This window comes from Astatotilapia calliptera, chromosome 9 (assembly GCF_964374335.1).
Source record: "Astatotilapia calliptera chromosome 9, fAstCal68.1, whole genome shotgun sequence".
Classification (NCBI taxonomy): domain Eukaryota; kingdom Metazoa; phylum Chordata; class Actinopteri; order Cichliformes; family Cichlidae; genus Astatotilapia; species Astatotilapia calliptera.
The window spans coordinates 6,903,339-6,926,575 of record NC_137430.1 but is presented as its reverse complement, the minus strand read 5'-3'; the positions used below and the strand labels follow the sequence as shown (position 1 = coordinate 6,926,575).

Sequence of the window (23,237 nt, the reverse complement as noted above, 5' to 3'; positions counted from 1 at the left end):
AATGAAAGCAAAAACAGGAACTCCTTACATGTACAGTGTGGGATCTGCTGGCCATCTTATGCTATGGGGTTAATTGCAGGTATAGTTTGAGTCTAATTGTCAGTGGAAAGGTTATTGAAAAGTAATACAGAATTTCTGTGGTCTTTCATATGTTAAAACCAATGGAACACGTACCTATCAGTGAAATGTTAAAGAGCAATATGTAAGATGGTGCATTCCACGACTGTCATAAAAACACTAAATAACAGAAGAAATGGGTGCCTGGTTCCAGTAGAGTATCAGAGACTTGGAGAATCAGTGTGCTGAAGCAGTCCTGCCAGCATGTGGTGGCCCAGTATCTAACTGAGGAAAAATGAAATGAGAGCCATCGTGTATGTATATATTGTTTATTCCATAGAAACTGCAGCATTAGACAAGTGCTGAAGCTGTAAACCATGTCGCAAACACAAGATCACACTTTATTTTCCCCCACTTTCACGCATTCCCTTAGCCACACATATTCGATCAATGCCGAGCACTGGTGCAGGGAGATTTGCCAGTAAACACTGAAACAGAAGTTACACAGTCACTCAGAACAAAAAAAACTAAACAAAAAAACAAAACATTACAGCAGGGCGTTTATTTGTGACACCAACTGACCTCCTTAACGGATAGAAAATATAAATTATTCCTACAGCAAGTACATTCTCTCTAGTAAGACCCATAAATATGCGTTTGAGAGTTCAAATTACAGTATCTACAGAGGTCCATGCATCCACGATATACATACAGAACAATAAATATCAGATATAGTCACAATACAGCATCAAAATGGATATCTGTGGAGCGGGAAGCAAGCAAGACACGGCCAGAGTCAGCTGTGGAAAGGCATTCACAACCTGTGAGTGTACGGAGCGGCCTTTGTGCGGCTGTGAAAACAACAAATAAGATGAGCGGGAGGTCTGCAGAAGCACCAGTGAGCTTTTCCTCCAGGCTTCAACCTGGCTCACGATAGAAAGGGGAAAGGGAGGAAAAGGGGACAAGTGAAAGGAGAGATTGATGCAAAGTAAAGCAAATCAACTTTCTCAGCAGTGGCTGAAAAAAGGAACCTCAGAGGGAGGGGAGACCTACAGAGGAGCGAGTGTGAAAGAATGAGATGAGAGGGGTCAAATCAAGACTTAGTTTTGGCAATGTGGGATCCGGCTCTGAATTAACAGTCTCCGAGTGTATGAGAAGCATCTCTTTGAGGTTTTCACCTTCACCTCCACCTCCTTTCTCGCTCTTTCTCCCTCTCAGCGAGCGAAGGCCTTTCCTGAGCAATGAGTCAGTGAACGCTGTCAACGCAGAGACAGAGCGGTTCATAGTCAGACTGTCAGCAAACGAGGCAAAGTGCTGGAACCGGAGCACCTCTTGTTTTGTGTTTAGGTTTTCTGCAGCGTCTTTCTCAACGCACAATCGGGCCATCCTGACAGGCGGAGGAAAAACCAACAAAATTTGTCATCAGAATGAAAAGCAAAAACACTCAGTGGTTCAACTTAGAAAAAAAAAAGATAAAATCAGTCAACAGATAAAATGCATGACATCCTCACACTGTGCCGTATCGGCTCATTCACATTCCTCATTAAATATTCAGCGCTTCAGAAGCCACGTATTGCCTCGTGTGTTTCAGACTGCTGCTCACTGCCTCTCCGTTCACAGATGAAAGCTGGTGGAGACGCTTTGCTAATGACCACTAAAGCCTTGTGATGTAACAACACTCATAATGACTTCTTCTCTGATTCACTGTTTTTTTCCCCTATCCAGCATCTAGACTGGCTGAAATGAAAAGTTTTTGCTGTATCCACTAACTGAGTCTCTGTGAAGGGCCATGGCTCTGTGTGGACATGAATGAAACCTGCACTCACCCCTACACAGATAAGCTTCAAACACATGAAGAGCTCAAGAAGGTCTACTTAAGTTTATGGGTCTTCTGACCACGGAACACTAAATATAGCTGATTTATTTCTAGATGAGGCCCAGGCTGATCTAAAAGCACACTGAATCTATTTGTGCAGAGGCACTAAAACCTGCTGAAACAATGTGAGCTTGTGTGAGCAGGCAACATACACTAATCAGCCACAACATTAAAATAGGTGCAGTAAAACACGATGAGTATTTTAGTGTAACACCTCTAGGAGACTTTGGCTCATGGCACGTGTACCTTTGACATCACCATCAACACTGTTACCTAGCATAGAGTATAAAAGATGGATATGGCAGATGTCATCCACTGATTTGCGAAGCCTCGAGCTGAGCGTTGTCAATATTTTTATGACACCGCAAACTTAAATATTAATGACTTGTCAATCACTAGGTAGCCCCGCCCTAAAGGATTCCCTGCGTTCTCGTTTTGTTTTTTAAACTCTACTAAGGATCGTAATATTTGTATTCAGTAAGACTCGACAGCTTTAAGGCACTTTTCAACTGGCTTCAGGTTTAGGACCTGGAAGCCACATCTATCCTTTACAGTCTATGATGCAGATCAAGCTCCCTTCCATGGTTGTTCCAAAAGACATCGACTTCCTTACAACTATCACAAATCCTGCCTGGAGCGTGATCCCAAGAACTGAACCCAACTCCAAAACTGCTACCACTAATCCATTCATCAGGGCCCCACCCTGGGGGCATGGTGGCAGCATTGGTAAAAATAATAGATACGTGTCACAAATTCTTAATAATTAATTAGCACTTTAGAGATTCAAAATGTTCTAATAATGCTTGGGAGGTTTACTGGAAAGAGTCACAATACTAATTATCAGCAAATTGATCAGCACAGCCAACTGCTAACATCTACGTAGTTTTGGCTTTAATCAGTCGTAGTCAGGCCCTCGTGTAGAATACGAAGGCTCATAGCTCTGCCTTTATGCAAATTCCAAATCCTATGTCTTAAGGTGTTGCCTCCTTTGAGATGTGTCCTCAAGAAAGTCTGAACTGATCTGAAAAATGCATTTTCCATCGGAAGAGATAAGCACATAAAGTATTTACTTGTGCAGAAACAGGGAGGACTCACAAGAGAATCCAACTGGAAATTAACCAGAAATCACACTCTCAGATCTTTGACTGCACCAAAGTGCACAGTCACACAGGACTTTACGAGAGTGCATAAGGGCCAAACAGACCTGCAAATAAAATGCTACCAATTAAAGCAAAAATGTCAGATTTTACTGCAATAAAAGTTAACCTAAGTCATAAGCTGCCTTTAATATGCTGTAGGTGTTATATTTAGCCTCCAACCTTTCCCTCCCTGTGTGCGTCTATCTATATTTAACCAGCGAGAAAGGCAAATCATTCACCTCCAGCTGAACTCAACAGGGACAAATAAACAACCAGTTCTACTCCAGCAGAGAGCTATAAATCAAACAGCAGTATAATGAGTTAAAGGCCATATCAGTGGGGTCCTAAAGACCTCTCCTTTTTCCTATTAAGTGCCTGCTTATCTAGTGTCTTCTTCACAGTCGACCAACCCTTAGGTTCATTTCCCCAAATCTGTGTTGATGGTAATAAACAGACAAATTCAACTCTGAAGAAACAAGTCTAACTTCTGTGCATGTTCTGTTTTTTCTTTACATAGCTATATCTTGTGAGCTTAACTGACAAAGGGGGGAAAGTCTATATGCAGATTTGATAAGGCGTTTAAACACGGGGCAATATTTTCCCTGAAGTACTGAGAGGCAGCTTATCAGTGTCGGACTCTGCGCTTTTCATGCAAACTATTTAGGCAAAAGTGTTTTCTGGTTCTTCAATTTCTGTTCTGTGACATGAGGGGTTTTAAAGAGGGCCTGGCCTCAGCAAAGCACTAAACAGTAAACAATAAAAGAGCATGCACTGACACTCTATGATCTATGAGTTCATGGGTGACGGTGTAGTTGTGCTGCTTTCTGATATAGTGCATTTAAAGAGAAAACATAAAGCTTTTCACAAGAGACTCTTTTGGTCAATATCCGATAAATGGAAATAAGAAGCTGAATGCTCCGAAGGCCTCAGTCTGCTGTTAAGCTCCCACAATAGCACTGCAGGTCAGTCAGTGGAAACTTCAACATAGAATAAATACCCTAACATTCATCCAGACATGTTCCAGTTCCTTGGTTTGTACAAAAAAACAAAAACAAAAAACCCCATACAGTACTGATTTAATTCTTTAGACAAAAGCGTATTGTTGCTTCATATTATTTTTATGTACATTTTCAGTAGTCGTTACATATTTAGTATTTCAGCACAGCTTATGGATAGAGAATGCATATTAAAAAAAAAATCAATCTTTTGGCTTGTGGGTTGGTGTTATTCCTTCACCTGCGTCGACTGACGTTAAACTTTAAGTTCAGCTGTATTTGCTTTCATCACTTTCTGATGGTTTGTTTCTGTTTCCCGGGAAGCTGGGCTGTGAGTCACACACCTGCTTGTTATGTTTTCTGATTGGTGGGTTAAACTGTTACGTGCATTAGTCGAAAGCTGATGAAACTTACAGCATACATTTCTGCTTACATAACAAGTCCAAAGCTGCATTTGCCTTTGTCCAGATAATAGAAAGCTGTATGGAGGACTGGGGTTTGAATTAAGTTCCAGTTAAAATATTAACCAGTGTGGGGGCTTGTAGTAATATAGATTGTTCTGAACTGCAAAAGATCAAAAATGTGATTGCTTTCGGGCATTTTGAAACTGCTTCACTGCCACTGCTCATCTTTTTTCCAGCATTGTTGCTATTTACAAAGCAGCAAACCGACATGGACAGCTTTGAAGCGCAGCTGACAACGTCGCTGCAGTGGTTCCTGCCACGCTTACAACTGTTTTAAAACTACAGTGTAGCTAGAGCATAGTCTGATGTGCACCTTCAGAGAAAACAACTGTGGTTGGTCTGTTTGGTGTTGATGGTCTGTGTAAGCATAGTTTACTGATTAGCTTCCTCACTATTCTAATGCAAGAGATATTAATCTTCCAATGTAGGCGGATGCCGTTTTCATGTTTTCATTCCTCTTGACAATCCGCGCATAAACTAAATAAATAAGTTAGATTCAATCTTGGCAGCAGACCAGTGCAGACAGCGCTGTCACCTACTACGGCACTGGCTCTATAGGGGTTCAAAGCAGGACTGCAAGTTAAGCTTTAATTGCTTTAATTGTGTACTGTTTGGTATGGCTTTATTGTTGTAGTCTTCTACAGTACCATAACCCTTTTCTTAAAGTTGCATATTAAAACAGCCTTTGAGTTTCCATGTCAATGGACCAATTTCCGTAATACTCTTTAGTCTTTAGAGCACACTGGTGACATAGATATCAGTGGACTGAAGGAACCTTGTAGTTCCTTTAAAAATATGTATGGCAGCATACAGTGTGTTTGCTGCTGCTGGAAATAAGGTCAGTGAGAGCGGTGAGAGTGACGCAAAACCAAAACACTGGAACATGAGCTAAAAGAGGCCAAAACGCTGGATGCATATCTGAACTGTTCTTTTTAAAAACAGTTAATGTAAAAATTTGATGTAATAATTGAAAGCAGGGATCAGTGGGTGTGGGGCCAAGGGCCACAGACACTGTACTGTAGTTAGGAATTATTGACAGATGGATTAATGCTACTGGGTTTGATCTTTAGGCCTATATGAAATTTTTCCAACAATGAGAAAAAAAACACAAAATAACACCAACCTTAACACTTTGAATAAAAACTTTTTCTTTTTTTTTTAAAAAATGTAGTCGCCCACACTTTGCTACACTGCTTGATTTACTGCAAGTTCTCAGTCTTACTTAAGCTCTGGGCAGACCACACGGGCTTGCAATTAGTTTGCAGCACTGATTGCACAGAAGTGTGCGAATGAAATCTGCACATAGCTTGCAAACTTACATGCAAGACTGTCTGCACTTCAGTGCCACATGAGATTAAGTCGCTACAATGATAGCATAAAACGAGTCAGAGTACCGCTACACTGACCAACCACGCAGGTGATGCACAGCCGACTGGAACTGCATAAAGGCATACCATAGTTTAATCTAACCCTTTATTTCAGGCTCAGAGAGAAACTAGTGCCCCTTCTGCCTGTTTATATTGCATATGAAAACCAGAGTCCTCTGGGACCCCCCCCCAAAAAAACACCAGCCAAATGATTGATTCTTTTTTTCTCTTGTTTCACACACATAGGAGAAACATACGGAGCAGACAGAGCATGACTAAGAAGCACACTGACTTGTTTTTTTTAACATTCACTTGGTAAAACTAGTACTAAAAGTACTTCAGATTACAGCAACAACAGACTGGCACAATTTTAAAAAAAGACTATCGTTCTTCCTTGGCAGTCCTTGTTCAGACCCACAGTGTAGGGCGTGTGTCTTTCTAGACCAGTTATATAGAAGAGAAGGAGAAACAGGAGGCACAAATAACTGTTTGATCAAGCAGCCAGCAGGGGTGATGAAAAGCATATGAAATTGCAAGTATCTGTTGGTGAAATGGGAACATTAGAAGGCGATCCCCACAAGGACGCCTCCTACTGATCGACCAACTAACCAGCAGGTAGTTTCACTCCCTGATATGCCGCCACTGTAGGTCCTTCTGTTGCATGAATTAGCTTGATTTAAAAGTGCATCTCCCCGCAGGGCTTAAACCTGCTGCCAAAATGAAAAAAAAAAGCTTCTTTATAAATAAAGTTCTGATTATTTATCACATTGCTTTTCCTACCGCTGAGGACGGGAAACCACAACTCTCTGCACGTCGTCGTGTAAAGCCTCTGTAACAGTGACAACACAAATTTCAACACAAAACTGGAATCCGGCAGCTCTGTGAAAAAACTTCCAACAATGCCGCTTGAGCGCTACCATGAGTTTTAAAAATGCTAACAGTAGAGGGACATCCTACTCCGCCGCATGGCCTCACTGATCAGATAAGCTGGGCTGACCTCTGGTTCTTCTGTCATGACCACAATGTTCTGCCACTCTCCGCACTGGTTGGACTTCTTAATTGTATCCACCACACACAGAGCATATAGGCAATCCTCAAAAGTGGCAGCCATTGTCAGGGGCCTCCCGTCCCACGTCCGCCGGTCATCTTGGTCCTGGAAGGCCTGCCGCACAGCCTGGATCATGCGGATCGTCCCGGTGAGGTAAGGGGACGGAATGTCACTGAAGGCCTTCTCCGGCAGGGAGGCCTTCTCGAGAGGCGTGGTGTCTTTGAGCAGGAGCTCAGGGCCACCACCACTTTCTCCACCGCCACTGTTCTTCTGTCCATACAAGTCTGTCCCTGTGACCGTTAGCCTCCCGTCAGTCCCTACAACTATCACCTCCTGCCTGAACTCTCCGGGGACATTGAAGTTGAGCGTGACGGTGCAGCAGGCGCCTCCCTCCAGTACCATCTGGAACGTGCAGAAGTCGTCACTGGTGATCTGGCGGATGCCCCGAATGTGGTCGGTCTGTTTAACGAAAGTCTTGAGGAAGCCGTGGACTTTGGCCGCACGCTGGCCTGTCAGAAACGTAAGCAGGTCAATAATGTAGCTGCCAACCGAATGCAGGCCACCGCCTCCCATCAGATCATCGCAGCTCCAGTTGTATTTTTTCCCAAGGAGGCTACCACTGTGGACCTTTAAGACAAAGAGGATAACAGGGGAGGGAGCACAAGTTTTTTAGATTTTATTATGGCTCACTTGACTGTGATCAGGAAAAGCAAGAATGAAAAGGAGATAGTTGGGTAGCATCTGGGATCAAATCACCAGGGTACCACCAGTGTCTTGTAGCAACATTGATTCTTTGCTATGCCGGTGCTGCTATAACTCAATCTAACATCGAGATAAAAGCATAAGAAACAATTTGTATAAAATGTCTTCACACAGCAATAAACAGAAGTAGTTCTGGTCATACCTGGGCCTCACAGACCAGAAGTTCTCCAACGTAACCTGCCTCCAGCAGCTCCTTCATTCGAACAAAAGCTGGCAAGAAACGCAGAACATTTCCCATAATGCTCAGCAGCTTGGGGTAGTACTGGGCAGCTGACATCATTCGGAAGGCATCCAGAGGCGTGGCGGTCCTGTCGCAGATTACATTTTTGCCAATACCTTATAAAATAAAGGAGAGACAACGGGGAATCAGACATGCAACCTTGCAACTTATTGTACTAAAAAAGCCTGACAGCTTACTTGAAATGTTCAGATGAAGGAAGAAGGTGGAAGAGAAGAGACGGAAAGAGAGAGAGTGAGAGAGTCATAATATCCTCTTGAGCATAAAAACATCCCTTCCCCTGAAGAAACAATGCAAAGCTGCTAAATGTGGTAACTCCCACAACAACTGGCTCAAGATGTCATGAACTTTCAAGTAGTTCCTATCTGGGTCGTGAGAACTGTTAGTGTAAACTGCGCACCAATGGTGAATCCATGCAAAAAGGCAGTTTTGCAGTCTATATTATTGGCTCCACCAGCCAAACCTAATGAAGATCTTCTAAAGTCACTAAAAGCCATTTAGATGGGCTGCTGGGGTATTCCCATGATGTATTGAGTGGTAAATGGCCTGTATTTGTATAGCGCTTTTACTAGTCCCTAAGGACCCCAAAGCGCTTTACACATCCAGTCATCCACACACTGGTGATGGCAGCTACATTGTAGCCACAGCGGCAAGGCCGCCGAACAATGGTGCCACCGGGCCCTCTGACCACCACCAGTAGGCAACGGTTGAAGTGTCTTGCCCAAGGACACAACGACTGTCCGAGCCGGGGCTCGAACCAACAACATGCCAATTACAAGGCGAACGCCCAACTCTTGAGCCACGATCGCCCACATCGAGTGCATCTTCTTCAGTCACCTTTTTCACTCACTATGTGTTAATACACCTCTTTACATTTAATTATTAGTTATTATTAATCTCTAGATCTCTTCCAAAGTGTGTTTTTGTCCTGTCTTTATGCACCTAACCGCCCCTCCCAGTGGGTTTTCTCTGTATTATTGGCTTTACCTTAGAATATAAAGTGCCATGAAGCAACTGTTGTTGTGATTTATTAAATAAAAAGTCAATTAATTTGATACGTTGAATAATTGTTGGCAGGCATGCGTGATATTGCAGACATAACCATGGTGTACAGTAAGACCACACAGCTCACAGAGGTTTAGACAGGGTTCATTTGCATTACTGGATGCCTTATGGTAGAAGAGAGGAGAAAGACCGTGTACGAAACCCAATAAAAATCACTTCCAGCACATCAAAAGGCCCACTGGTGGCAGAAACACCCGAACACAACCAAGATGTGAGGCTGTATGTCTGTCCTCACATCACCGTTATAGTGATGGTACTGCAAAATATGCTGTTGAGGAGTAAGTTGCTTCGTACTCATTGATTTGTTGTTCAGTTTCTAGGCAGACGAAACAGAATCAGGCCAAGCACCAATTTTGCCTCGAGCCAACAGTTCAAACAAAATCAATTCTGAGTGACAGAAAAGAGACACCCCCCCCCCCACCGCAAAACCCTGAAATCTGTCTGCAAATTGCAATTGATTGTCAAACTGGCTCTGAATGACAAAAACATTGAAACAGCTGTGCTGTTCCTTACTACATCTTTGCAAAGAACATCAATGTTAATCAATAACACTCAATACTGTACAAAGTATAAAAAATATCCATCATGAGGACGCCTTGAATGCATACAACCAGTGCAAAGCAGAAGTAAACAGTCTCTGTGGCCACAATAGTAAATGATGAAACATACTGTAGAACAAAGTCAACATAGTGACACAGTATAGTTCATAGTATACAGAAATCTATATAAACTTCAACAGAAGCCCATCTTTGTTTGCGGTGTGGCCAGTACCACAAGGTTCTTGTAAAAAAAGCCAGTTAACTTATATCTTTTTGTCAATGAAGATAATGTGTTACATTAAATTTCAATTTTTTATGTGTATGTTTTTTTCATGTGTAAAGACAGGTAATGTGAATAGTAATCTACATTAACTAGCTTAAATGTTCTAGGTTTTCACAAAAGATGCATACAACCACTGACAGGCACAGGAGCAGAAACGCTGCTTCCTCTAAACCGCGCAGTTGGAACCTTTTCTCTTGTAAGACCGGTAAATACAAAACAACGGCTGGCCTGTTCCATATTAGAAAAACTCTGACTGACCACACGTGGTACCTGTTGTACTGTTTTAGTTTGATAAGAATAAAGAACTCAAAGAGGATAACTACAGACCACTGTACTGAATAAAGGTGCATTTTTAAATCCATTTGTATTTGTAAGTGAAAGAATGTGGTATTTTCTCTGCACGATCATGCTTATGTCTTAAAACCTTTGACTGACTGGGGGGGTCTAAGCCTCCCACTAGTGTCGGGCTGTTGCTAAGGATTTATTTTGACTGATACGCTGACACTGAGCTGTTCTCGTGGCCACTTCTGCCACTGTTAGCTTAATGCACTGTAAATGCTCTAGATTCACACTGTCAACAGGGAGTCAAATAATAAAGGATATGTACACACAATCTAAAAGCATTGCTTCACATACTGTACACATTCCTTGAGCCCTCAGAGTGTGAAAAGCTTCATAGTGGAGTCCCGGCTGAGGCTGCCTGTGGGTGAACTAGCAGTTTTGGAAGTGAACTTCAGCTCCAATTAGCCAGGTCAGGATATTAATCCCTCTGACCCAGTTCTGAGGATCGCTAAGGGAGCCCCTCCCCCCCACCCATTACCCAGCCACTGTGCACACACACACAAAGCAAAAAATATTTACCCACGTCCCCTTCGTCTTGGCAGCAACACACAGAAACAGATACAGGAAAAGACACACTGCCTCGGGTGAGACTCTTCAGGCTAAATGCTAAATGTTCTTGATGGGGTATTTTGGTTTTCATATGAAGCACTAGCTTGCCTAGTTACAACACAATACAGAACAATAGAATACAAACAATACAAAAATGACAAAGAATACTGGAACTTTTTATACTGTTATTCTTATGGTTGTGCTGTCATGCCAAACTAAAGTGTGACCTTTATGGAGATGAAAAGCGGCTTCTCTTCAGATCAGCAACGACCTTTCGTTCCTTGTCTACAAAGCTCTGAAAGGTCGAGCCTGGCTTAGGCAGGTCAGACTGATGAGTCAGGGGAGCTACTCTGCTGAAGTGTGACTCAGACAGTGAGAGGACACATCGTGTGTTTGCGCAACAGATTATGGATGCACCTGAGCACAAGGTGCTATCATAGCAATCACTGCAGTAAACCAACGGCTGGGAGATGAAATGATACAGCGCTAATGCTGTATTTGGTAGACCAGAATTAAAAGTGAATAGAGGAGCGTGAGAAGAAATACGAGTGCAGAGCACAGAGCAAAGAGTACAAAAAAAAAGAAGAGGAGGACGATGGGAAATGGAGCGAAAGCAATTGTAAATTTAAGAAATCACATGGGAATCCCTTGAAAGATGGGATGCCAAAGAAAGATACAGTGTCATCAGTACAACTAGGCAGGACTTCCAAGAGTAAACAAATGGCACTCGAATGGATAAGGATTGAGGGTAAAATACAATACTTTGTGTACTTACAGCAGTATTGTGGGCCATATACAGCTCCCCGTAAGGGACCTGAAGAGCTCAATTTAGTGGGCGATCTATGCTCCAACACTCAGTTGTGAGCATTGGGAAGTGAGAAACGTTGAGTTGATGTTAATCTCTAGACATATCATCTCTAGACAGACGTGCTTCCTTTCTGCATCTGAAATTTTTGTTAGTTACAGAAACAACAGCACCAAGTAATACCTAGTCTAAGGGGAAACCCTGAGATTAGGTGTACTGGTGCAGCATATGGGAAGGAATTAATGAGGAATTAATTAGAAATAAGAAACATAATAACTTTTTTGTCAGACAGACTTAGACTTCCAACTGAATTTATCAAGACGCTTGATGTAACCTAACATTGACTGTTAACAGCCTGCTTTGCTCTCAATTTGTTTAACAAACAGCTCATGTATAAATTCAATATATGATTTTAAATTGCTAAGTTGATTGAGGACATTACATGTTAGCTTTTATTTCCAGTTTATCTATTAGTACATACCAAGTAGTCCTGATCGGCATCTGCACCTTATAGCTAGCAGACACAAACAGCGGAGTGTTATGTTGAGGTGCTCAAAAAATTCCATCCATTTTCAACCGCTTATCCGAGGCCGGGTCGCGGGGGCAGCAGCCTACGCAAAGAGGCCCAGACCTCCCTCTCCCCAGCCACCTCCTCCAGCTTATCCGGGGGAATATCAAGGCGTTCCCAGGCCAGCCGAGAGATATAATCTCTCCAGCGTGTCCTGGGTCTGCCCCGGGGCCTCCTCCCGGTGGGACATGCCTGGAACACCTCGCCCAGGAGGCGCCCAGGGGGCATCCTTGTCAGATGCCCGAACCACCTCAGCTGACTCCTTTCGATGTGGAGCAGCAGCGGCTCTACTCTGAGCCCCTCCCGGATGGCCGAACTTCTCACCCTATCTCTAAAAATTCATTTGAAATAAACTGTCACTTAAAAAACCCTTACTCCGTTTATGCTTGCTCCTCTTCTGTGCTACTAATTAGATGTTCAAGCACTGTAACCCACTTTACACCTGCACCATGAACACATCACAGATGTACCTTCAATGGAAGCGACACCAGGATGCCAGACATGAAAAATGAACTCATTCGACAGTAATACGCACTGACCTGCCTATCAGATTTAAGTGGTCATTAAATTAAGGTGTTCTGGATTATTGGAGCCCTACCTAGGATGTAACAACTGGGATAAGTGCAAATTCTGACCTGCTTGGTTGCCACAGGGCTGGTAGGAATCAGCCTATAACCTGCCTCTGTTCCTGATGCCATTCTGTTAAGGCTGCTTCTCTCCTGGCCAACCTCGCTTTATTGAAATACTGTATATTGCAATTTAGCTGGTCTTTGAGCCTTCAGTGTGTTAACAGTGGTGGTTGATAATCTACTGGATGTACAGCTAGTAAGCTTCTTCTTTTTCTTAATGTGTGCCACATGTGAGATCAACAGTGGAAAATATCCTTAGATATACGGTAGGTTTAGTGTAAAGGCCTGACGCTGGGGGTTAGGGTTGGTCGAATAGCTACACTTCCTCAGGATTGGTGGGGTAAATTGAAGCTCAAATCGCAGGTAAAGTTCCTGACCCAGTGGGAGAGCAGTAATGGAGCAGAAAAAACCTTTGAGCACAGAGGCTCAGTCCCTTAGCATCAATAATTCACATATAAGACTTATCTAACCAACAGATTTAAAGGCAAAGAGAGAGGAAGGCCCTGCATTAGAGGGGAAAAGGACAATCACACTCCTATAGATATGACAAGAGTATTAATAGATTATAAAGAGGCCAGTAATGGGGATGCATCATTCTTTACTGTGTAAATCCAGACAATGTACCATGAAAGCAGGTATGCAGCAGGAGCAGCAGCATTGCATAAGAGTCACTGACATTTTGCAAAGCAGGTTGTACAAGACTGCCATTTTTTAGCTTTCTAGGATTAGAAGCTTCCTTCAGTGAACAGTGGTAGCACGCTTCCCTCCAGGTGCCTTCAGGTACACGCTCCTGACAACTTGCCTAACAAATCAGCCGACCTCACAGACTGAAAACACACCCCATCGCCTCACAGACCTGACGTCCAAAAAAGAAGTAAATTGCAGAAACGTGTTCCTGCTACAAGCTGGAAAGGCAGAAACACCACCCAGCAGGTGACTAGTTTTAATTTATTTGCTCGCACATATTCTGATCATGACCCTCTAGTGAAAAACAAAAGTTAATTCCTTAATCTCATTGCAGGGAGAGGAGAATGAGGCAGACAGGGGCTTTGTAATTAATTGGACGGAACAGATGAGTCACTGAATCTTGAATGGATGAGCCATGTGCAGCATGTTAACATCGTTACAGCAATAAGTATGAGATCGTGTACAATCAATTTTAACAGTGCAACCACTGCAGCAGTTAGCAGCAATTTCTACTAAGTTAACATATGCAGAGAAAAAGAAAAAGCATTCAAAACATGTAGTTCTTGTCAGTCATACATAGGGATGGGTATCGAAAACCACTGTTTCAGTTCCTTGAAATTGTTTGCCATTTTTGCAAACGATTCCCTTATCGATTCCAGTCGCCCTGACTGACGTCACCACGTTGCGGAGCGTCATTTACCTGGCAGGAAACATGGCGGCTCAAACGCTCAAAAGTTTGGTTATACTTTACGAGAACGGATGACAACAGGGCAACTTGCAATACTTGCAAAGTAGATACTTCATTTAAGGGAGGAAACACCACGAATATGCAAAAGCATTTGCTCACAAAACACGCGATCGTGTTTTTAATTCTGCTCCGGACTCGTGAATCTCAACCCAGCAGCAGCGGTAACGTTTGCACGTCCTCTCCCGTTAATGCGGCAGGCAAATAATCAACTAACAGTGCATATTATGTTAGCGCGATCTGCCTTATTACAAAACCTGCCATTACTGTGCATTTAGGCCACCATGATGAGAGAGACAGAGTCTGGCTCAGATGCTGGCAGTTCTCGCTGCAGTCTACCGGTAGCGTCTCCTTTCAGGCCAGGATAGACGAATGTCACCGAGCAGTGACTCAGTTTGTGGTAAAAGGCTTGAACCCATTTGCCACAGCAGATGATTTTCGGTAAGTGAATGTGTTTAATTGTAGGCAGGGACATTTCTGGATATTCTTGTGTAATTGCTACAGAATAATTTATGTTACACTTTGTTATTGCTACAGAAGAATATTTATTTTATTATTTTACATTTACAATTTTTTTCCTGGGGACCCTGTGACACCCCATTGAAGAGCCGTAGGCTGTGGCTCTCTTAAGATCTCACTGTTGGGTTTGTAAGGCCATGTTACTCCTAAATTTCTATCTTGTTCAAAGAGAAGATATAAATGGTAAAATGGTAAATGGCCTGTATTTATATAGCGCTTTACTAGTCCCTAAGGACCCCAAAGCGCTTTACATATCCAGTCATCCACCCATTCACACACACATTCACACATATAAAACAAAGTTCTAAGCTAATCAACCTTAGTGTTCTCCTTTTTTAAAAATAAGAATCGATAAAGAATCGAAAATGGAATCGGAATCATGAAAATCTTATCAATACCCATCCCTAGTCATACACATAAAAGTTGCTGAATTTAAAACCCACTGTCCTCTGCATACACACAAAGCATGCGTGACTTCCTGCAAGTTCTATTTATTAAAAACAGGATGTGCAATAAAGATGGTGACATGACAATTTTACAAACTCCTGTAAAAATCCATATACCTGCATGTTTACGCTTTACTGTCCACGCAGTATTGATCAAGTGCCAGCTGTTATTAGAAAACTTTACTGGTGCCAAAACAAACAAAGTGCATTAGGTGGAGATCCAATTAAGTGTTTATTTAGTCAAACTAGGCCATGTTTATCAGTGTTGGCTTCATTTTTCAGCCCCAAGAGGGTCCCACTTGATCTGGCCCCTGAGTTCATATATGGCTTATATGGAAACTGTTCACTGCTAACTGTTCATGTTACTTGTTCTATGACATTTACACATCAAAATATCAAAAATTACAGTGACAGTCTTTAATTCAGCCAAATTACCGCAATGAACAAGCGAAATTCTAAGTCTTGAAGGCTGTGATTGCTTCAGGTCCTGTAAATATGATTATTTTTGATATTCTTCCATTTTGCTAAGTCAACACTGGCTGGACAGAGACACTGACAGAGGAATGCCAGGATAGAGAAAGAGAGAGCAGCTGCATCATTACAAATGAAGGCCAACTTTCTCCAGTCCAGTGCTCCTCTCTGCTCACTGCCACACACATCATCTGGGCCTCTCTGCACGACTCGTGGCGTATCCTACAGGGCACCAAATATTCACTTCAGCAGACACACAAACACAGGGCACAGCCTTGAAACACGAGAGGGAGGGTATGAGGCTGTGTGTGGTAGAGGGAATGCTTTCATTGCATGAGATCTCACACCTCCACTGTACAGGAGTGGCACTGCTGAGGAAGGAAAGGCTGGAAGTGTTGGCTGTGCAGGAAGGTCAGGCTGGGTTTAAGTGAGGGCGAGGCTCACTGACTTGCTTTTGATGGCAGAGCAAATACTGATCAGCAACACTGATACAATAAACTTGACTCACCAGCTGAAGAAATGGGGACAAAACCAGACTACAAGACCAGAGTTCACATTTAAATCCGCCTCTAATGCGGCCCTGTGGAAACAGCTGGAAAGGAAAACCAGGTGGCTCGAGAAGGATGCTGAAGGCATCATTGCAACAGCCAACACAATAGGCCCTCCGCCCGAGGAAGCCAGAAATAGGAAATGTAGGGGAACCAGTCAGGAGAAATAGCCATCTGCCACGCTGTGGCACGCACGTGCTCCTGCAGGGCGAGGGTCACAATGAGACGTGTCAGGGAGGAGCTTTCTACATTCCTATCCACTGATGAAATCGATATGTAGTAAAGCAGGGTTCACACGCAGCATTAGCTGGTATCATGATGTGTTTGAGTAAACAACACAGATTCTCTAAAGCCAGTATTACTATTCTCAGCATCTTTGAAGCAGTTTGTGCCTCACTGAATGGTTCTTCAGCACCAAACAGGAGCAGACACTAGGCAAGGCAGGCCAGGCTCATCTTTCTGCTCAATATTCCAAATTAAATTTAAGTTAAAGCAATTACACAGCAGAGAGGGGGTGGCAACAGAGCCCAGAAACAAATGGAGAATTAGACATTCTTATCAGTGTACACTGTATGCTTCTGGCTGGACATAAAGCAAACAAAAGCCAGCTGTCTGCTCACTAATTTGCTGTTTTTTGTGTATTCACACTGTGAAATTAGCATGTCAATAGTGACCTTGATAGCAGTGATGGATGAACGCAGCACTGTTTGCTCTACTGCTTTGGATTTCAAATCAATCTGCTTCGAGTCCAGAGGAGCGCAGTCACTGTTTAATGGAAACAAAATTTGGTAATATTTGGTGTCTGGTTCAAAAATGTTTAAAAGATCAATTTTGTTTCCTAACCGATTAAGAGATGCACGTTTGATTTAGCATATTTTTATACTAACCCCAGAGTCTGTGTGTTCCCTCCCGTACACCACTACACAAAAGAACCACTACCTGTCTACTGACCAGCGTTATCACCTTCCTCCTTAAACAGCTAGTGGATAATCTGAATGACATTTCAGTAGGAAAACTTCCTTAAAAGGGTGTGTGCAAACAATGTCAACTGTTATACAAGATAAGTGTTAATGAGTTGATGTTTGGTGCAGTTTTTTGTTAACATGTGTACACAAGCTGCTATTTACTGAGAGCTTTGTATTCTCCAAGTGGACGTTTATTGCAACAAATTATCGGTTATGGTTTTTAAATCTATTTTCTGTATGCCAAAGATGTCAAGTGACATTCATGCATTTTACCGCTGATGTCAACTGATGCCAAAATGTTCATTTCTTGTGTATTATAAAGTATATAATGTTATTTAATGCATTTTTTTACAGTAATAGGCATTAAGTTTGGTGTCACCTTCTTGTCAACTGCTTTTGCTTGGAACTTTCCAGCTAATGCAAAGGCAGGGGGCATGTGTGGATGCCATATAACTTTTTTAACAAATCCTGGAGAAGCCCCAAACACTAAACTGCCTTATTTAAGATAATATTTATGCCAAACAGGAGTAAGAATTTGGTGGTGTTCATAGTGTTACGAGTCATGGAAAAAGCACACCTGGGGAGAGTACAGCCAGCAGATGGATAGGAATGATAAAACACTAGGTATTGCAACACTAAGTCCATTAGGACACAGTACAGCTATGAATGATAGGAAGCATTAGCCTCATTCAACCAGCTTTGGCCTCAGCTAATGCCCTTGAATCTCAAGGAGTTTAGCATCCCTAAATGTGCTTAAGTGCAGCTATTAACCCCAGCACCAGCGTGGCCCTCTGGCAACTGGCACTCCTTTGACTCGTAATCAAAGGAGTGGCTTCCACTAAAACCACAAGCACTATGGGCATGCATTAAGGTTGCTGCTGCCCATTGATAATGCAGGTATATGCAAACAGAAATGGCCATCCATACAATATGTCACAGTTAGCTAAATATTCCTACTGTGCAGTGATAAAAATGTATTTAGCACAAACAAAAAAAAAGTAATGGCAAAATTAGCCTTTATGTTTACCTCGGATCACAAAGAGTTTGCACGTGTCTGTAGTTGAAGAGCCCCCCCCCCCAAGTTCCTCCAGGGTCTAATTAACTGCTGAGCTGAACGGCTACTTTTCCTCTCTCACCACATCCTAATCAGCACACTTCCCATCATGGCTCATGGTAACATGCACAGCTGAGACAGATAAAACAAGCCTGACAGTGATAGAGCTGTCTCCCAAAGAAGCACCTCTCTGTTACATTTTGCTTTCAGAGCTGCCTTAATTTACTATGTAGGTCAGGCAGAAGACTACCCAGACGCACATGTTTTTCCTCATGTAATTGCCACTTTAAGCTGGTTGGGCTCATTTACATATAAACAACTGCTTGCGGTCAGGCAAATATCACTTTAAATGCTTAGTCATGCGTACGTGTCAGCTCATTAGGTACAGAAAGAAGTAAAGTCAGACGACTTGATTTAGAAAAAAGCAAATAGAGGACTACAAGGACCGCAGTGAGCAAACCTGCTGTCATCAATAATAAATACGTAACTGACTCTTTGTCCCAGAGAAGCTGCTCTTAGGTGGCCAAAGTAACTGGCATTTAAAGCAGCCTGGGACAATGTGACAGAATAATGCACTAAAAATGTAAACGTGCTATATGTTAGGGTAAAGGACAGATGCCATGCATGAGGTAAAAGACACATGTAACTCTGCTGTTACTGTGTACAGTGTCTGAGAAAATATTGCCAAGTTTGAGCTTTTCAGTTCACAATAATAAAAAACAAACTGCATCTTCCAAAGGGATCGCACTAACAGGTGAGCATGCTAGAGTGGCCGTTTGGAAGAAGTCAGGCTTTGTCAAAACAAGAGGTGAGCTCCAGCCCTCCTTTCAGTTGGCTTCATTCAGAGCCATGAAGGGCGTCTTTGTGCCAGACTGAGCTGCTGTGAAGTGAAAGGAGGAGGCGACAGGAGGAAGGTCAGAATTGTAATGAGCAGCAGTGAGCTAACAGTTATCGTAAGGGACCCTGTATGGAGCACATGACAGCATGTGATTGTTAATGAGATGACTTCTAAGCTTATTACTTCTATATTGTGGGAAAAAAAGGGAGCGGGGAAGGATAAAGTCATTCCATAGTGAACTTACACGTTGCTGAAGACCCACAGCTAACGCTACATAAGGAGGCAGACAGCTGTACCATAAACTGACACGTGAGTAAAGGGCAGTGAGCAATCATTAGTAATCATTAATGTCCTGAGATGCATGGGCGGGCAAGTGACTTAAGGCGCACGCTAATTAATTGACACGTTTTGATGCGATTGCGTTCACAAGAAAGACGTTCCACTATAACCATTATCACTGGAGAGGGATGGAGGAGGGAAAACACTTGGGCCAAGCAGGACTGTCGTCATGGTGATAATGCACCCCTCGTATCTGCCTGTCATCTGTAAAAATAAGGCTCTATTAGTTCCTGTCTCTTTCAGGTACCCGTCTCCTAAAGGGCACTTTCTTCTGATTGGCTGATTTGTGGAAGCCTGCCAAGGAGCAGGCGCTGCCTCGTTCTTTTGCCAAAGTGTTGGCACAGTGTTGTAAAACTACTAAAAAACAGTGACTGTGGCAATCTCTCAAATCCAGCCAAGCATGCTGGAGACTGAATCCAAACCAGAATTAGAAAACACAGCACAAACATGACAACGATTACTGTGGAACTTTGTTACACACATCAAATTACTGCACAGGTAACACTGTATCAAAAGCTGTATAGAGCAGTAGCTACATATGTCCCTGTTAAAAGGAGTAAATAAAAATATGTTACATTTCCTGACTAAAGTAACAGAGCTAGTTTTTTTTTTTTTTTTGCTATTGGCAAGCAACTGTGTATTATCTCACTTCACTTGATTAATTGGATGCTGGAATACTTAAAACAGCTAAAATAATACTTAAGTAGTGCATCGTCTTGCAGCGATAACAGTCCTTCTGATGCAGCTTGTGTTAATTTCTACTCAGTAAGGGCTCAATTTAACTAGTAACATATGAACATGTGAACAAAGTGCTGTCTGAAGAGGCCCCTGATCAATGTGACAACTTCCCCACACATAATTCTGCCAAACATGTCACTTTAAGTCTCAAACATTATTATTATTCGTGGGTCACTAATATCAAGGGGAAGTCGTGTTTCCCGTCTCCATAAACAACAATTGCTTGAAACATAGCCCAATTACAAAGTAACTGCTGAGACGTGACACATAACGGTCTTAGAACCTGCAGTCAAAGACTCTAAATCGACAATGACGTTACATAAATAAACAGAGATGACCTCCATCAGCTGAGACAGACACACTGCCTTTTGAAAGATCTCTTTTTTTTTTTTGACCCAGTTGAATTTGGCTGGCAGTCTCCTGGCTGCTTTGGAAGTCATAACTCACTATGGCTGGGTTAACAGCAGACAGGGCACCGACACAATGCTTCATTCATGCGCCTTCTGGAGTCGTGAGATAAACGAGGTCAAAAAATGCAAAGCGCTTCTACGATGACTGTGCAGAGAACAGACATCGCAATGCGCCGCAGAAGAACATCAATGGTCAATAGGCAGGTCTGTGGGACTGGCTGAAAGAATGATTGAGCGAGATTGTGAAACATCGTGAACTCATCAAATTCTCCCCAGAGATCCAGATGTGCAGTGGTATGCAACTGCACAATGACACATCTGTGATTCTAAGAAATCCAAAAGGGTTGTAGCGGTCAGTGTAATTTAAATAACAGTGCTCTACTGTACGCAAAATCACCTCCAGTATTTGCATCTTTCAGTCTGATCACATGGATCATTTGCATACTGTGACAGAGAACAGTGGCTCTCAGCTTCTAGGCTTCTCACTATACTGGGGTAATGTGTGAACATATCATTGAAGCACCTTCAGCAGCAAACCTGAAGCCACACCTCTGTTTGAGGTGCCTTCCACCATATGCACATGAATACATGCATTATCAAAATGCCATATATTGTATAAAAAAGATGCATTCAGCCACCACCGCCGCATCCATTTTGATCTCAAGTGTTTTAGTCACGTACATAATGAGTTTTGATGAAAGGGATGGATCTGATTATGCAACACATAACACTGCATGCCCATACAGTACTGACTTGGCATTTATTTTCATACAAATGATCCAAACAGTAAGTAAATAACACATTGTATTGAATATGATACAGTAACTGGGTCCATATACTCATTAGAGAAGTATTTACTGAGGTCAAAAAATAAGAGATAAGAGATAAGATAAGATAGAACTTTATTAATCCCTCGGGTGGGTTCCTCTGGGAAATTCGACTTCCAAAAAGCACAGCAAGTAAGGCTCAGGATAAATTCTCACAGACTTCTATGCAAACCGACGTCTTTTTGCAACCGAGTAGTCGCCCCCTGCTGGGGAAATGCAGGTTTAAGGAACTTTCATGTTGGCTTCACATTCAGAACCAGGGACAGTTTTTATTTTAACTGCAGCCTACAATCAACACTCATTTCTGGCATAATAATAAGACTTAAACCCTCTCTCCCAGGAGAAAGGCCTCTGCTTAACACATAACACCACTTCTTAATTTCCAAGCAGGCTTTTTCTAGTCTTCATACTACCGACCTGATTTGGTTTGAAAAGATGTGTGACTGGCCGAGGTCTTCCGTCAGGGGCTAGAATTTCAAGTCAGAGCCCAGAGGAAGTGCAGCAATTTGGCTCCTGCTCAGATGACTTAAATTACAATATACTAAAAGGTTTACATGAATTTCCTATGTCCAGTGACGTCAAACAGACCACCTAATCTTATAAACCTAATGCGACATACCTGGGGAGCACTGAAAATCAGACAGACAAAGTTAGCAATTATCTGGACCGCACAAAGAGAGCTGTTAGGGGCTTAAAAATCAGATAATTCCCTCAAGGAGGAGGCTGAATATATAACGTATGGCTAGAATCATGACTTCAAACAATGCTGAGAATGCTCAACTATTTCTGCTATATATAGTAAAAAAAAAAATGGGACACTGATAACATGGGACCCATAGCACCTTTAAAAACTGATGATTTTAGACAATTCCTTTAAATGGTGGAGATTTAAATGAAGCTGGTTGCATGAAATCGCTCCATAGTGGTATCTGACTTCCTTTCATGCACCTGGCTGACTGGGATTGTGTGATAATAGCAAGTCAGTGGGAGACTGCAGCGACACAGTTACACCCGTGGTATGACTGAGTCATGCATGAGGGCAAGCTGGAAAGAATTTGTCAGAAAAATAAGAAGGATGGAAAGAGACATTAGTCAGAGAGATACATGACCAACAAAGATATTATTGATATGGAAAGAAGAAGAGAAAAACCTGATCTGTTTTCTATTTTTCTGAATCGTTCCATCTCTCCGTTTGTTTATTGGGCAGCTGGATATATTTCATATGTTACACACATGCACAGAGAAAGAAAAGAACACAAAGGGTCACCGGTCGTTAGCAGGAAAACGCTGAAAGAAATCCTCAATATCACCCAAGCGCACACTTCCCACACACAACAGGAAGTGAGACACACTTTACTACAGAGTACCCAAGTATCACTTCCTGTTGACCGCGTTGCTGCGTCGCACGTTACTCCGCAGTGTCAGTTTATGCTTTTTATTGCTCAAGCGTGATCTAAAAATAGGCCCAACAAGGTTAAAAAGGAAAAAAGTGCAGGACCTGGTGTGGTTACAATAGTCTTAGCGGAAAAACCGGACCAAAAACTTGGGGGCTTTAACTCATATCCGCACATGCCTCTTGTCCCTGTTCCCTGATGGCCAATTAAGACACACAGACAGACCTATTCCTGAACACAGCGCATAAAAGGACATCTGAGCGGAACAACAGAGGACAAGACGGGGAATAAAGAGCCACATAAGCTGATGACAGTGCATCAGCCGGCAGCATGCTAGAGAAGATGATGACGGGGCCACTGGTTAAGTTTGTGCAAGTTGAAAATATTACTCAAGTAGTTTCCCAACACCGCAGCTGATTGCACAGGTATCTTTGTTTTGACATGCTGCAGTTAGCTACACACAGACACTCAGTAAGTGGGAGTGTTTTAACAGGCTGATCAGCGAGGTGTTTTCAGGCCAGGAAGGAATT

General features: G+C 42.6%; 1 protein-coding gene across 1 annotated transcript in view; it reads right to left on the bottom strand.

Annotated features, from left to right (window-relative positions):
- Nucleotides 1–370: 370 nt before the first annotated feature.
- gfod1 (glucose-fructose oxidoreductase domain containing 1) overlaps nt 371–23,237 on the bottom strand; it is a 35,870-nt gene continuing 13,003 nt past the window's right edge. The window contains exons 2-3 of the mRNA XM_026179397.2: nt 7,851–8,044; nt 371–7,573 (exon numbers count right to left, since the gene is read on the bottom strand). Of these exons, the coding sequence (XP_026035182.1) occupies nt 6,833–7,573; nt 7,851–8,044 (935 nt within the window). The 3' untranslated portion in view covers nt 371–6,832. The remainder of the gene's footprint in view (nt 7,574–7,850; nt 8,045–23,237) is intronic.